Consider the following 16296-nt stretch of genomic DNA (forward strand, 5'->3'; position numbering starts at 1 on the left):
CCGAGTGGTGTTTATTATCGAGGTTACGAGGAAAAGCGTTTTGGGGCTGGAATGAAACTTCTGGTACAATATTTTGGTTGTTTTTTTTGTTTTTTGTTTTTGTTAGATTTTAACTACAATATAATAGATCACAACAGAAATCGGTGCTTGTCAAAATAGTCCAGCTTTAATAATAAACAGAATAAATAAAAAAGATGTGTGTGTATATATATTTATACACATGTAGATACTTACACGTGCATATATGTATAGATACACAGATGCTTTCCCTCCCCAAAAATATGTAAATAAAATTTTTTGAATTGTTTTCTTTAATATATTTCCAACCTTCAAAGTGTTATATGACCCTATTTTTTTTTTTTTTTTTTCAGTTTTGCTACGCTATGATCTCAAATTGGTCACATTATTCAGATAATTTGATTATTTTTATTCATATTACATCATAACTTTAATATTTAGCTTTACTATTTTAGCTTTTTATCCTTCATAGTTATGCGACAGGAAGGGTGTGTAAAGGTGTCAGTTTGGTGCTACTACCACAGTAGTACATTTGAAATAAATTATGCGGATTTATCCGATTGTGTTTAGATAAGTACTGAGCCTTTTCTCTTTCCCGAAGCAGAATAAGTCTATTAAACTTAAGTCTGCTTCTACAAGTCTAAAAGGAATTTTCCCCGGCTGTCATTTAGGCAAAGTGGATTTAAGTTGCTCGTGTTCCCTGATGATTATTTCCTGGTAATCTGACTCAAAACTAAACGTAATGAAGGTATTTTAATTATTAAAGCCTTTTAGGCGCAAGTTGTGTGTACTTGTTGCCTAGAGACGGTCGCCACGGATAACAAACCCCGGAAAAACCAGCTCAGCTCAGAAGGATCCAGAATTCCGGTGAGTAAGATCGAAGTGACGAAACATTTCAGCTAAATTTAAACATTACAATATTTTTCAGATTTAGATCTAGAAAACATAAAAGGGGGTATCCAGATTCAGAGGGGGAAAACAATAAATATTCAAATGAGCTGGTCAATGTTGGTATTTTCGAACATTGAAGTACATTTAATCAAGGGCAGCACTTCGTTCCACATTTTGGCTATTTTAGCCTACTTGACTGTTTTTATCTTGTTGCATTTTCTGATTCCGCTCTATTGCGTTTAATGCTGTACTCGTTCATTAATAACTCGTACAGTGCTCAAGAAACTACCTGGTACCAGACCCACCTGGCCTTTTTGACGGCCACGTCTGGCCCATGTACCTGAAACATAAAATCAGTTAATTACAGATAAATCGGGGAGACAGCTGGTAGAAAGTTTTGGTTCATTTTTGATCCTTTATTCATGCACGTACATAATAAAAAGTCAAATATGATCTTCCTTTGAACTTGTTTCTACTTTTTGCTAAAATGTTATTTGGAAAAAGAATTGCAAAGGTAGTTTGTACTTTGATTTATTTATATTTTTTGCATGTTTTCCCGCTTTAAATAATAATAATTTATTTTCTTATATTTTTAATCTATCCTTTATTTATACAGGTAGTCCCACTGAGACTCAATGTCTCATTTACAAGAGAGACCTGTTTGAGAATAACAATAAAATTACAACCATAAAAGAAATAATTGTACGTGGTGGTGTAGCCTTTTAGACTCCGATAATTACTTAATTCCTAATATTTCACAAAGGTGTGTCATCTTGTTCTTTCAGCTGCTCCCTTTAGCAGTAGATCATCTGTGTCCATCTCATCAACTCCCTAATATCCTCCTCTGTCACACCAACCCTCTGCATGTCCTCCTTTACTCCACCCATGAATCTTCTCTGTTGTCTTCCTCTTTTCTTCCTGCCTGGCCTGAATTATTTTGATTGCACAATCCAAATTATTTATAATAATTAAATTAAAAAGGTCCTTGATATTCTTACATGTTTTTGCAGTTGCTAAGAGGTAATGTAACTTTGAAAGGAGTATTTACACAGTGTAGTATCTGTTTATTTTCGTGCTTTTATCACTGATGTTTTATTAATGTTTCTGTTTCTGGCAGCCCGTTAAATCTCAAATCTGCATTTAGTGTTATTAAATACACAGGGATGGTTTGTTTGTAAGTATGGTTTATTAACACAAAGCACACTCATTCAAATATATATTGTAATAACATCTATCAGTTTACTTTGTCAGCATTTCATAATGATATTATAACTAACGCTCCAGATGGCGCACTTATATAATTAATACACTATTGGGTTTATTGTGTGCAGTTTTGATAGAGTCATAAAATCTAAAGTAGTTGATTAACTGCAATATAGTCACTGACACAAAACAGAGTAACAAACAATGCAATATTTACCTTGGATCAAAGCAAATTACTATTGTGATATTTAATAAAATGGAAACATTCAAAATAAAGAGCAAAATTTTGATGAGTTTTTATGATCGTTCAGATTTTTCAGGGGATATAATGCCATTATTTTGTAATAATATCAGTTTGTAATTGCTACTCATAACTGCACTTTTTTCTGGTAGTACCTTTGCACTGGTAATATATGTGTTGGTGTTTGATCTTCACAGAGACATAGAAAAAGATCCCCCACATTTAGCTGTACGTGAAAGATCCAGTGAATCTGGGCCTTGTTTCAGCAGAAATATGATGCCTTCACTAAATGCAAAGCCTGGCCTGCACCGCAGTGTGTCAGAGTGGACCAGCAACAATCAGCAGCTGTCTGCCACAGCTCAACACGAACGACACATTTCGAATGTCATCAGACAGGAAGGGAGGACACTACGCAACGAGACTAACTTTAAGGTGGGGTCTTGTTTTGTTGGCAGAGCTCAAAGGACACTGTCCACTGGACCATCCAACAATGTCCTTTCTTTCTCCACACGTTGTTAATAAAGCACCTTTTCTCCATAGACACGCTGGGATGAGACTGATACGTGTCGTAGGCTGAGTGACCGTGTTTGGGATGTTGCTCGGTGGAAGGAAGTGTTGGAAACTTGTGCTCAGAAAGTAGATGAAGAGATGGAGACTCTGACACTGGTGATTTATTCAGACTTTTTAAAAGCAGAGGTTGAATCTGTAGACTGTATAAGAAACACGGAAATACGGTAGCTGATATACTTCTTTGTCTAAAAAGTAAAGCCAACATTTCAGTGCCTTAAACCTGTTTTCTTTCTAATGACCAGCAGGTGGTGACACCATCTGGATGTGATAAAATCTCCTGACTCTTTATTTGGTTTAATAACTCAGCAAACATGTTCCTAATATGTTTAAGATCTCAGTCCCTGGTTTAAAGTCTTGTTTAACACAGCCTGATTTGCATTTTGTAAATGAAGCTCTCGTTTGGAGACAATAAATTGGGATGTGCAGAGCCTGAGTAGACTGTGCCCTATAGTGGAAATGTCAGCTTGCCTCTCGCTAATCTTTGATTTCAAAATCCAAGATGGCCCCAGTATGACTGAGAGGTGCCTTTGTCCATTTTGTACATGTGCACATGTGTCATACTTAAAGAAACATCTAGGTGTTTCTTTGTCAAGTGCTCATAAAATCTTTACTCCTGGTCTCTGAGATAACTTTCATTTATGTGGGCTTCACGCTGGTGTCAGTCCAAAGAGCACACCGAGCAAGCTTTGGCTGCCACTGCTGTTCCTCTGGAGGTCACCACTGAATGCCTGACACTGAGGGAGGGACGGCAAGGGCACGAGCTGGTAACGGACCCCGTGGACGAACAGCTGAAGAAAGAGGTGGAGCTGATTGAAAGAGTGCAGCAAGTTCTGCAGCAGCACACTAGCAGGGCCTTTGAGCAGCTATGGTACGTTTCTGTTTTCCACTGCTGAAAATGCATGTTGACTTTAGCCAACTTCTAAGCTCCTCCCTTTTTCCTGGTTGCTAAGCATTCTGCAGGAGGTGCGGCACCAGCTGACTGCTGATCTCCAGAACAAGATGGATGCTCTGGATATTGACATGTCCTGTCTGTCACTTACGATAAAATCGCCCCACATCTCCCTAAAGACCAACCCGACTCGCATACCATCAGGGTAATCTTCAGATGAGGGTGTGCATGAAATATGAAGTATGCAGATCATAAAATGCTAGTGTATGATATAATTATTATCATAATTAAAAGATTGGTTGAATATTACTCCTCATTTGCTAAACTATGGAAATTCAATTCAACTTCAGTTACATAGAGCCAAATCACAACAAGGTGTTAGAACTTTTCATAAAGCTTTTGTAATATATACTTTTTTACATGAAATTTATATACAAAATTTGTTCTTTTACACACAAAAACCATAACTACTGAGTGTCACTGTAATATTGTGTATTATGCATTTTTGTGATGCTTGGTTACCGCTGTCTATTTAAACCGTATCATTCATAGCAGCTACTACTGTTATAACTGCTGTCTTTGGTGTAGCTCCTCCACCCCCCAGGAGTGGGTCCAGTTCAGCCAGCATAATGTGGCTCGTGCCCATGAGGCGATGCAGGTTTCCCAGCAAATAAGGGAGGATATGAACCTCACCCGAGCACAGGTAGGTGGTTTGCAACTAGTAGGAGTTCTTGAATATGACTTATTATACGACCAAGTACTATTCAAGTATTTTATTTAATTAAAAAAAATTAAAAAATGATAACCACCTAATGACTTTAATATTCATTAAACTGTGCACAAATATTGGTGCAACCCTCTCTCTGTGCTCAGTCTGTGTTCTCCAGATTTGACAAATGTTTATTTAATGATTAAAAGCTTTTTATGCACACATCATAGATCCATGTTTAAAAGCTTAAATTAAAGAGGAGATATGTAGTTACCACATTTATTAATCACAAAGATGCGCTTTGTGTATTAAATGTGTGTATTATATTTTTATTTTGTTAAAAAAATCTTCTGATGTCACATTTAATTTAAAAATCATTGATATTCTAGGCAGTTTTAATCTATGGGATAAAGGTTTTACTTACATGTTAATAAGAACATTGTTTCACATGTCGGTGTTTGAACACCCGGGGGCGCTGCAGATGGTTAAAGGATTTCTTTAATTTGATTAATTTATTTTTATTTTGGTTTTCTTATATTGTCCACTAATCTTGCTTAGAGTAGGTGGGGCATATTTGCTGTTAATTTCTTTCTTTCTTTTTATTTCGTAGCTGCAGAATGAGTTGGAGACTCAACGCAGAGCCACAGAGTTTGCTCTCCGCAAACGTAATCACCTTGAAGAGCAGGCCCGACATGAGCTGGAGTGGCAAATAAAAACTGTAAGATCTTATAAATAATAGCTGTTAGCAGCAGGGTGAGGGAGTATAGTTTGTCATCGCATGTTCCCACTGCCTGTACATCCGTCTGTAGACTGAGGAGGAAATGGCAGAAATGGAAATTGACATCCACGGGCTGGATGCAGATCTGCAGGCGAAGACAGCCAACCTGAAGCTTGCTCACACCAGACTGGAGACCAGGACCAACAGGCCTAACGTGGACCTGTGCAGAGATGAGGTATATATCAGTTATATAGCAGCAGATGTGTCCCTGATTGCATTAGAAGTCTTTTCTCCTTTTATCGTGATGGTTTGCAGGTGCAGCACGGCCTCGTTAATGAAGTCCAGCAACTGGAGGCCACGATCGCAGCTCTGAAGCAGAAGCTCTCTGAAGCTCAGTGAGTCTTCATTTTTATTTGTGTGGCCAAACTAAGTAGTATTAACAATAATAATAATATATAAGTATTGTATATATTACACAAAACATATATGTGTTTGTGTAATATACTCTCAACCCTGTTTGGGAGTGTTGAAGCATCAGGGTAAGAATAGAGGTGGATGAAGTGATGCACTCATCAAGCCTGGTGCCTACTGCATAACCCTGTAAAGGAAGTGTTATGACTGGAGGTTGCTTCAGTTCAGCAGGTTGTAACTGAATGACGTTAAATGCCCGAAAAATTAGGTCAGCTTACTATTTTTCCACCAATTTCTTCCCTGATGGCACAGGTAAATTCCAAGATGACAATGTCCAGACCTTGAGAATCAGAGGGATGTGCTGGAGACAGAAGGGTCTGACTCTCCCATCACCAATATGAGATCTTATTGAAATCATACTATGTGTGGCATCATCACATCTCAAGCTTGTCCAGTTAAATAAATATTAGGTCCAATTATAGAATATGTATTCTATATATAATATAGAATATTAGATTGGGAAGTGTATAAACAATCTAATGGAAGAGAAACAGACAAGTTATAGAGTTACCGCTGAAATAACATAGGACTATAAAAATATATCTGTCACTCTTACAATCTTGAATATAAAGAGAAATACATTTTATGGATTTGTGATGTTTTAAAGTAATGATAAACCATAAAACCAAATTCAGAAGAACTTCTCGAGCATGCATGCCACCGGAGCTGATATTCATCCCTGCTCGCTGCTGTAATCCTCTCTCAGGCACTCTCTGCAGAAAATGAAGCTGCATCACTCCCGCATGCTGCAGGATCTTTCCAGAAAACAGGAAGCTCTGTCTCTGGAACAACGAAGCCTGAACACCCGCGCTCGCCTCACAGCAACCTCCAGCACCGACAATAAAAACTCGGCGCTCGTGGTCCCGCTGGCAAACTCCAGTGGGAGGAGCAACCTGCAGCTGCTGGCTCAGTGAGAAGATGGTCTGAATGTTTTTGAGGGAAAAAAATCGAATAGTTATTTTAAGTTTAATTTGTTTAACCCTGCAGTCATAAACAAGCAATGGACACACAAAAATCTACTCACACTCTCAGTAAAAGTCTGGGCACAGTTCGCTTCACAAAGTAGTCCCGAAGAAAAAAAACAAACTTACTCCAGCTGCAACTTTTCTCCTCTTGTAAAATTATTATCCTGACCTCTGTTTTGTGTAGTTAATTTGCATTTTTGTGTATCATAATCCAGCAAGAAATGATTGATTTATCATCTCTAAATTGTGGATTAAACAGTCTTTTGAGTAAAATAAAAATTCACTCTTCAAACTATATCCGGCATCATATAATTATCCAAAATTCACACATGAAAGTGCACGTTTTCATGTCTGTTTGGTTCTTTTATGCTTTAATGGCTTTGTTTAGTTTTGCCACACTGTTTGATCAACTGACGCTGCTGGCAGCTTAAAAGCTGCAATAATGAGGGGAACTTTGACTCTGATAAAATAACCTGGTAAACAGCCTGCCTAAAATAATAAACCTCACCCGGCGCTGTAGTAAAGTCTTCAGATGGATGTGTTTGTGTCATTCACTGACTTTTTATGAGTCACCAGATGATCTCGGGTGAGCTGTTTTTAACAGATGTTTGGTGAGTAAGATGTGCTCAGATAAGAGAAAAAATTGTATGAAAATAACACTAAAAAACCAAAAAACCCTCCCATGTGAGACAAAAAAGAAGTTACTTTCTAGGACACGATTACTGCACCAGGTGCAAATTACACAGAAATAGTTCTTTCTGTGAAAGAAAGGTTCATTTTAAACACAGATAAACTGTTTACTGGTTAGCTTTTCAGTGCTTAACTCTCCATTTTTGCACAGCTGTGTTAAATTTCCCATTTCTTAATGTAGACATGATCTGTGATGCCCCTGTTTTCCCAATAATTGGAACCATTTTAAGCTGTTCTTTCCAGGAAATATCTCAGAAAAACATCAGAGCATAACTGAAGTATTTTAAATTTGTCAAGCAGTTAATTTTGGCAACACAACTACAACATAGTGAGCATTCGAATAGGTAATGGTGCTGCATTAATACCAATAACAGAAATGGAAGCGCTACCGGAGAAAATGACGCAAGACAGTGCAAACAGAAACGGCCTGAAAGGAAAAACAAAATCAGACTGGTAAATAAAAAGCTGTGCTACTGTCACGTTCATTTAACAATACAGGAAAAGTGTCGTCAGTTCATTGCAAACATTCAGATCAAATATCCGAAGACTGGACGCTGTAGACGTTGGTTTTAAAGACTGGATCAATAGACTGATCAAACACCTAATAGCTGTGTTTTGAATGGCGGCAGCTCCATTCTTAGAAAAAAAAAAATTGTCGAGTGAATTTTCTGCTCCATTTTCTTCACCAGCAGCCTCCCGCATGACACACCCACCTCGCCTAACACACTTTCCCACATGCACACACAGAACACCCACAATAAGGAAAACACCGTCCACCATAAAACTGTTCAAAGTGCCTTCATGTCACAAACAAATCACCATTTCCCAAAGCCCAACCCATCCTCTGCTCGCACTAACCATCGGTTTTCAGCACATTTATGACTTTACTGCCTGGCCCTCCAGTTCATTTACACAGCCTTGAATTTAAGAGGATGGGCATGTGCTTCCTGACAGGTTGAATTATTCTGAATCATTTCACTTAAGGGCCCAGATGCTAACTGTCTGTTGCCCTTCACTGAGAAGGCAATTAAGGTGGCCTGGTGCCGGCTAAATGCCCCCTAGCTTCTGCATGGGTGAGTACGTCTTGTTATCTGCATCTCTGTCATGATGTCGTATGAACCTCGTCCCCCTGTGTGCCCATACACATCCTCCCATTTGTGGCCACCACCTCTTTTTTTTTTTTGGCATCACCTGTCTCTGTGCCTCAGACCTGCTTGTGCACATGATGGCGAGAGAAACCCGGCTCTTCTGCAGCCACTTTACCGCCTCGGAAAACATTCCAAACGGAGACTTTGCTGTTTTAAAGACGTTGTAGATAAACGGAGAGGACAAAAGGTCAGCAGTGTGCATATTTCCAGGCAGGACTTTTCTTCAACCTTCAAACTATGTCATGGTAAACTGGAGGCGGTGCTACCAGTTTAGTGAACTCATCTGAAGAGATGCAGCTGGCTGTCAAGGACTGCATTGCTCTCATCATCTACATCTTGACCTTTCTGCTCGGCCTTCCTGCCAACCTGCTCGTCTTCTTTGTGTACATGCGCAAGGCTCGTAAACATGGTGCCACACCCAACGTGGTCTACGCCCTCAACTTGTGTCTGGCCAACTTGGGGCTGTTAGTCTGGCTGCCTGTCAAGACTCTGGAGACTTTGCTTCAGGACTGGAGGCTGCCTGCTCCCGTGTGTCTTGTCTACAACTTCTTCCTCTTCTCGTCCCTGTATGGCAGCTGTCTGTTCATCACTGCTGTAACAGCGGGTCGTTACTTCAGCATAGCATTCCCGATTGTCTACAAGAGATGGCGCTGTGCTCGTAACTCCTGCATCATCAGCGCTGTCTTGTGGCTGTTGGTGGTGCTACACCTCAGCCCTGGCGTGATGGTCGAAGAAGGGGGGTTTTTTGTTTCCACAGGTAATAACTCCTCAGTTTGCTATGAAGTTTTTAGTGCGTCCCAGCTGGCCGTGCTGCTGCCACTCCGCCTGGAGATGGCCATCACCCTGTTTCTTTTGCCTCTGATTGTGTCAACTTTTTGCACGATGCGCTGCGTCACGCTGGTGTGGCGCTCGAAATTGTCCCCCATGGGAAAAAGAAGAGTGCTGGCTGTTGCGCTGTCCACGCTCGCTGTGTTTGTGGTTTGCTACGCACCCTACAACGCCTCACACGTCGTGGGGTTTGTGATGGGGGAGAACGTGAAGTGGAGGACGTACGCTATGCTGACGAGCACCTGTAACGTATTCCTGGACCCTGTGGTCATGCTGATGCTATCTCCAGTCATGTCAAGAGGCATCTTGGGAAGAATCTGTGGACGGCAAAGCCAGTTCAGCCACAGGGGGGGTTCTCGGTACCGGTGTAAAGCCGTCAGTGAAGCTTCAAAAGTTAGACCACCAACTGTCCCATCTGAGGGGAGCAAACCTGGGGCTTAGATGACCTGAGAGTGTCACAAGGAGACTGTGCAACAAATTCAAAAGAAGAAATGGTGCAAAAACATTTAGTCTGATATGACCACTCTTCATGTACCAGTAACCTCTGCAAACAGACCCAGTAAACCTCCTCCACACTGACTGTCCAGCTACATGAAGTCTGTTAATTCAGAGCTGACTGACTTCTTCAAAGCTTTGTGTCGTCAGGCGTTAACGACCTGTTTAGACCAAATGTTTCTAAAGAAAAGAGATGATGTAAAAGCCTATTTTGCAGACTGAATACAGCTGTAAGGTACTGCTGTGTCACATGTAATGTTTTGCTGATTCTTGTAACATCCTTGTTTTGGATTAAAATGATGTGTGGATAGTATGTGAAATCATTGTTTTTGACCAGGCACACTGTGTATGTTTAAACATTTTATTTCAGATTTCATGAGGAATGTTTATCGGCTGATTTTAAATGGCTCCATCTGGTGTCTCAAGCTGTAAAAGCTCACTTTAAAATCTGTCATGTTTTGGAAAGTGTTCAGTATTATAAGACATTTCTCACAGGTGAAGCTAATCACAACACAGCTGCCTTGATTTTCAGTGGCAGAATTATCAGCACGGCAACATGAAACAAATCTTTAATGTTATTAGTTACACCTGTGTGTGTGTACATGTTTAGATATCTTTTTGAGGACAGAATATGCCTTTTTCCCAATAAGTGACTATTAGTCCCCACAAGTTGGAGATGAGAGGTAAGTCTTGGATCAAGAAATAAAAGCGGTCAGCATCTTATTGGACAGATAAAGCAAAATCACTATATCATTGGAAATAGATGACATTGCCTTCAGTGAAAGCTTGTAAAGTGTATCCGGGGGCAGACTCTTGTAGTGATCGTAGTCCATTTCGCTTTAAGAAAACAAAGAAAGTCCTAGATGCCTACAATACCTGTCCTCATGTAAGTATGGATATTAAACAAGAAACCTATGAACACCATCAGTTCAGCAGAGATGTGAGTCATCGTGCACTGACAGACTGACTAATGAAGACGTCTTAAAAAGAGCAAAACAACTTTGTAAAAATATAATGATTGAATAAAGATTCCCATTATAATAGATATGTTTCATCACAGGACACATATCCCTCTAATGGGATAACTACACTCCTCACAGCAGAACAGTGTTAGGGTCAAGTTTTCTCTTTAGTTTGTCACCTTTGTGAGACCCTGTGTCCTCATCCTGAACCTTATACTTCCTCCTGGTCAATAAAGTAATAATAATAATAATAATAATAATGGATTGCATTCATATAGCGCTTTTCGAGACCCTCAAAGCACTTTTACAATTCCACTATTCATTCACTCTCACATTCACACACTGGTGGAGGCAAGCTACACTTTAGCCTCAGGGCAGCTGTGGCTAAAGTGTGCTATACTTTGGTGACTTTATTGTCTGATGCTGTAAATAAACCCGTTGTCTTCATATGAGGACATTAAAAATTACTAATGTTATTAACGTTCAAAAAAGATGCTTAGAGTTACACCAATCAGGTAACACTAATCCCAAATAGCTAGTAGAAATTAAAGATCCTTCCTAAACAATAGCTTGGGTCTCAGGAAACACCTGTTTTGTTATAGCATGCTAAAAGAACATAGACTGTTTAAGTAAATACACTACACACATATGATAATACTTAAATAAAGAGATATGTAATACATACATATCTCAGTTATAAATTATGCTGTACTTTTGTGTTTAATAAATAAAAAATAATAAATTAACAGACTTCCAACCAATATGTATTAAGTAAAATAAATAAATACAAACAATGCAAAGTAAAAATAAAAAATTATAACATACAGACTAAAACACAATTAAAACACACGTGTTGATAAGCTTCTGTGTTCCTCTTGGATAACCTGCATGCAAAGGTTTTAGTGGAAAATTTCCAAATAAACACTCGGACTCTTGGCTCGCGTTCAGCGCTACTGTATACGAGCCACCGCATGATAAACACATCTGGTCTTATGTGCCTATAATGTTCAGCTTCCACTTATGCACATCAGACTGGGGTCATCTGACGCTGTCCTGCACATAAATCCTTGTTGTTTAGAGATTTGATGTGCTCTGAAGTGATATAAAAAGAGAGGCTGGTGGGAGAGGTTGAGACACAAACACACCCAGTGTTAGAGCACAGCGGAGCTGAAGGACTAAGTGGGCAGCAGACTGATCACATCACGTCAGGTAAACCAAACCATCTGTGTCTTTATCATGTTTATTTAATCCCTATTATTGAATTTTTGGTGCCGTATATGACATCAAAAATGACTCAAAGTCATACTTTCAGGTAAATCTGGAAATGAATAGAAAAGTGAGGATTTAGAAACATTTTAAAAAGTGTAACCAGCTTACAGCCGTTGTTCATGTATTATATGCGTTTCATATTTTTGTTTTTAACTTTGCTGAAGTTATAAGTGAAATGCAATCAGGAATGTGACTGACAAGCTTCATGTTAGGCAACAGTAACAAGGCTCTTCATATTTTTAGAAAAAAATATTTTTCATTATTTTTAATAAACCCACCTTATTATATTTTACATTGCAAGCAGAGCTGGTTCTGCTACACTCCAGGTGTTAAACGTGGCCCAAAACTGGCCCACCTCACTGGATTGCTGAAAAATCATTAATTAACTCCAACGTTATCAGATCAGATCGAAATTTGTTGTATCCCAAGTTGCTTCATTAAGAATTCAATTCCATCGTCATTACTGGAGTCTGTACATGTTTTTTAATGTACATGTAATTGTCACAGACCCCACAGTTAATCCCTGTTCTCTGTTTGGTTTGTAGTTTTATTGATGGTTCAGGGTTTGTTTATCATTTATTCCAGAGCATCATGGGTCTTCAGTGTGTTTGTGGACTCATTATATACCTCTCTGTGTCACCTCTTCTGTTATGTTCATGCATGTTATATGTTTGTCCTTATTTCAGTGCAGCTCTTATTGATCCCCTGCTTTGTTTTGATAGTGTTTATCTCTTGTGCCCCTTCTTCCTGCATGATTACCCTGAAATATGTCTCATTTCTTTCCTGATATTTCCACTCCTCTGATTAGCAGTCTGTGTATAAATAGTCCTCCCCCCATCCTTTGTAGAGTTGTCTGCTGTTCTGCTGTGTATGTGTTCTTGTGTGGATTTTATTTGTCTTGCTTTTAGACTTCTACTTGGACTCTACTATTTTGTTTATTGGACTTTTAAATGGCTAGCTTTTGTTTATTGGAACTGCTCCTCTCTGTTTTGGGGTCCTCTCACTAAAGCCCCTGTGAGAGTAATGACAACAGACTAAATCTGGAAAAGACCTTGTTGAAATAGTGCTGCTTTATCTTAATCATGTATTTGTAAATGGATGGTTCAGTAAATGTTTGCTTGCTTTTACTTGTCACAAAAGCAGCTGGGATAACAGTTGTGAGTTTGGACAGTCATCGTGCCATAAAATGGAAATACGATGTACAAAATTTGGATTCATCACTCTATCGCACTTGCTTCAACTGATTTTCAGACCAGTTGTTGTGTAATTTGGCACACCTGTGCTTTTTCTCCCCTTTTCCCTCCTTTAAGACTGGCAGCCTAAGAGCTGAGACTATTTCTGATGGGGGTTTGGCAAAGAGTAAATGGATCAGCGCTCCCTAGTGAAACAATTAAAAACTAGTTGTGTAAACACAACACTGGTTCATCTCCTGAATTTGGTGCCTTCTTCTGCTTGAATGACTCATAGGTCAGTGTTAAAAGAAAACAAGAGAACAAAACACAAATAAACTAAACACTCCTCCCTCTGAAAATGGTTAGGCACAAGGACTGGACTGAAAGAAAAACTTTGAAAGATAAAACTTGAAGAAAACTTAAAGAAATCAGGGGTGGCTCAAAAAGAAGCACTTTTACGGCTTCTTTTTTATTTTGACTTGGATTTCAAAATTAGGTATCTTGTAGTTTAATGCACTTACAGATCTTTTTGTGGGATCCGACAACGAAAAAAAGAAGAAAAGGAAAGTGTAGCTTCCTCTGCAAAACTGCAGCATTTTGCCAAAATGTGTTGATATAGAAAAAAAAAATTTGCTTTTTAAAAAAAGGTAAATTCTCTTCTCTGGTCGCAGCAGAGCAGAGAGAGGAAACAATCTTCCTCCTCTCTTTGTTAGTGCCTTGGCCTTTTACACGAGAAGTTCTGATTAATCATTTCCACCTACGCTGCGCCGAGCTTCTCAGCGGTTGCTGGGAGATGATGTTTGGAGAATGGTGAGAACGAAATGTCCAGAAGTTTATTAAATTTCCGCTGGCGAAGGAGAGACTGTAGGCGCAGAAGGATGACAATATTAGGGGCAGTCTTGTGATGTGATCAAACAGTCTGTTTCCAAGAGGTGAAGAGAGCTGCAGCACTACAGAGCACTCTGTGATGGAGAGGCTGGATTTCAAAGCCTGAGTGAGGTGAGTTTATCTCCAGCTAACTTCGGACGGGGCGTATTTTATTTCTGGATGTCTTTATATGCAGAAATTTTGTCCCACTTTCTCCATTTCTTTGACAATAAGATGTTGCAGGTAAATCTGAGCCAAATGGACTCAGATGTTTGTTACTTTTTAACAGTCAGCTTTAAAAGTCTGTGTGGTTAGAAAGTTTGGGGGAGTTTCTTTCTGATTGCAAAGAAGAATAAAAAGTATTTTATTCCTCTGTAGCAGAGAGCTCACCAGTTGCTCCAGTTCCTTTTTTTTTGTTTCCCAGAAAAAACTTTGACACTTCATACACCACACTAATTGTGATGTTCTACTTTTAAATAAGAAAAAACAAATTTGTGCATCTTTAAATTCAAATGTTTTCTAGATGGTAAGGTAGCAATCAACTGATGTGTTAGAATATTCCACTGTGGATTTTTTTCTTTTCTTTTACGGAAATTATTATTTGCAAATGTTTGAATCTGATGTCAAAGAGCGTGTGAAGCTTTAGAGAAGATAATGTGCTGTTGTGACCGCTGCTTGATTTGTTCTGTGTTTAAAGCCAAAGTTCAGTGCCTTTACCTGGTAGTGGCAAGGAAAGAGCAGGCTGATGACTTTCTGAAAAACCTTCTTTTGTGTATTTTTTAAACATTTTAGCTTAAAAAACAAACAAACAAACAAATGCAAAAGACAAGAACTGGTTTCCTTTGCAAACAAGATAAACTGACTTATTAATATTGATGCATGAAGTTATATAAACATTCACATCTCTATGGCAGATGAAATATATTAGCTGTTTTTCTATTAAGCTTTCTTTCTTTCTGATGTAAAGTTAAGAAAAATGTAAGTAGGAGCTGTTTCTGAGTCTTTGGTGCTACTTGATCACAACTTGCTTTCTTCCTCCCTGCAGTGTCTGTGAGAGTGTGTCCCTAAGAAGACACCATGGCATACAATCTGTTGCTTTCTGTCTACATTATCACCTTCCTCATGGGAGTTCCCGCCAACATCCTGGCATTTGGTACCTTCTGCCGCAAGGTGTATTGCAAGCCAACCCCGATAGACATCCTCCTCCTCAACCTGACCATCTCCGACCTGATTTTCCTGGCTTTGCTGCCTTTTAAAATGAAGGAGGCCTTTGATGACATGGAGTGGTTGCTGCCCTACTCCCTCTGTCCCTTCACTGGGTTTCTCTTCTATGTCACCATCTACAACAGCACCCTGCTGCTCACCGCCGTGAGTGTGGAGCGTTACCTAGGGGTCGCCCACCCCATCAGGCATTCCCTCCATCGGCGGCCTCGTTATGCTTTGTTGGCCTGTGTCATGTTCTGGTTGCTAACGTCTCTGAACCTCATCGTCGTCTACATCATGCCTTACCTCCAGTGGAGACACACCAATGGCAGCACTCCCGCCACACCTCCACCTAGCTGCTACCTGAATTTCTCCGACAAAGAGCTTGCAATCCTGCTGCCGTTCCGCCTCGAGCTCTTCCTCGTCCTCTTCTGCATCCCCTTCATCATCTGCTGCTTCTGCTACGTCAACCTAATCCTTATCCTGTCCCGTCTCCCAAATATCAGCAGGCGGCGGAGGCTGCGATGCATTGGTCTGGCTCTTGGCACACTGATCGTATTCTGCGTCTGTTTTGGTCCTTACAACATCTCCCATGTGGTAGGCTTTGTCAATAAGGAGAATCAGGAGTGGAGGACTGTGGCGTTGCTTTCCAGCACCTTAAATGCCTGCCTGGATCCATTTATCTTCTACTTGTCCTCGTCAGCCGTTAGAAGCATGTTAAAGCACTGCTTCAGGAACATCACAGCAAAGCTGCACATCCTGCGGTGTGAAGAGACTCAACACCGTCCTCAACAGAAACCAGAAACTGAAAAATACAAGAAAGCGGAACCTTCTTGAAAGTTCTAGAGAAATTCTGAACGTATTTATTTTATACAAAAGATATGGACAAAATGAAAAGCCAGGAAATGTTGTTCCACTGTGAGACTGAGTCAGTTCCTGTTGGTGTCAGTGGTTTAATTTATTTAAGGTAAAATATTTAAAGCTGAG

The 16296-nt window shown here is 39.7% G+C and overlaps 3 protein-coding genes across 5 annotated transcripts; all 3 read left to right on the top strand.

The window, feature by feature from the left end:
* The first annotated feature begins 831 nt into the window (after positions 1-831).
* On the top strand, positions 832-6953 carry tekt2 (tektin 2). Of its 3 annotated transcripts, none has more exons than XM_085396692.1 (10): positions 832-885; positions 2551-2785; positions 2894-3019; positions 3586-3791; positions 3874-4017; positions 4401-4515; positions 5132-5239; positions 5331-5474; positions 5555-5634; positions 6417-6942. In XM_085396692.1, exons 2-10 carry the CDS (start codon positions 2627-2629, stop codon positions 6622-6624), a joined length of 1290 nt encoding a protein of 429 aa, XP_085252818.1. In that variant the 5' UTR covers positions 832-885; positions 2551-2626; the 3' UTR covers positions 6625-6942. The 3 variants fall into 3 exon arrangements, with proteins under 3 accessions (XP_085252818.1, XP_085252820.1, XP_085252819.1); XM_085396694.1 differs by lacking the exon at positions 6417-6942 and adding an exon at positions 5963-6385; XM_085396693.1 differs by having other exon boundaries at positions 837-885; positions 2623-2785; positions 6417-6953.
* A 420-nt stretch (positions 6954-7373) lies between these two features.
* On the top strand, positions 7374-10072 carry LOC146643347 (free fatty acid receptor 3). Its single transcript, XM_085396696.1, has one exon. The coding sequence runs from the start codon at positions 8805-8807 to the stop codon at positions 9780-9782; it is 978 nt and encodes a 325-aa protein (XP_085252822.1). The 5' UTR covers positions 7374-8804; the 3' UTR covers positions 9783-10072.
* Positions 10073-15183: 5111 nt separating this feature from the next.
* Positions 15184-16146, top strand: LOC146643348 (free fatty acid receptor 3-like). The gene has a single exon (XM_085396698.1). The coding sequence runs from the start codon at positions 15184-15186 to the stop codon at positions 16144-16146; it is 963 nt and encodes a 320-aa protein (XP_085252824.1).
* Positions 16147-16296: the final 150 nt, after the last annotated feature.

Source organism: Rhamphochromis longiceps, linkage group LG22, assembly GCF_057381845.1.
Source record: "Rhamphochromis longiceps isolate RC_006_pf linkage group LG22, R_longiceps_female_GT1.1, whole genome shotgun sequence".
In the NCBI taxonomy this organism is placed as follows: domain Eukaryota; kingdom Metazoa; phylum Chordata; class Actinopteri; order Cichliformes; family Cichlidae; genus Rhamphochromis; species Rhamphochromis longiceps.

Excerpts from the sequence above, each read along its gene's own strand:
- LOC146643348 (XM_085396698.1), top strand. The coding sequence starts at position 15,184 with ATGGCATACAATCTGTTGCTTTCTGTCTACATTATCACCTTCCTCATG.
- LOC146643347 (XM_085396696.1), top strand. The coding sequence starts at position 8,805 with ATGCAGCTGGCTGTCAAGGACTGCATTGCTCTCATCATCTACATCTTG.
- tekt2 (XM_085396692.1), top strand. The coding sequence starts at position 2,627 with ATGATGCCTTCACTAAATGCAAAGCCTGGCCTGCACCGCAGTGTGTCA. Across the intron at positions 3,792-3,873 it reads AGGGCCTTTGAGCAGCTATG|CATTCTGCAGGAGGTGCGGC; the intron begins GTACGTTTCTGT and ends CTGGTTGCTAAG. Across the intron at positions 4,516-5,131 it reads TGAACCTCACCCGAGCACAG|CTGCAGAATGAGTTGGAGAC; the intron begins GTAGGTGGTTTG and ends TTTATTTCGTAG.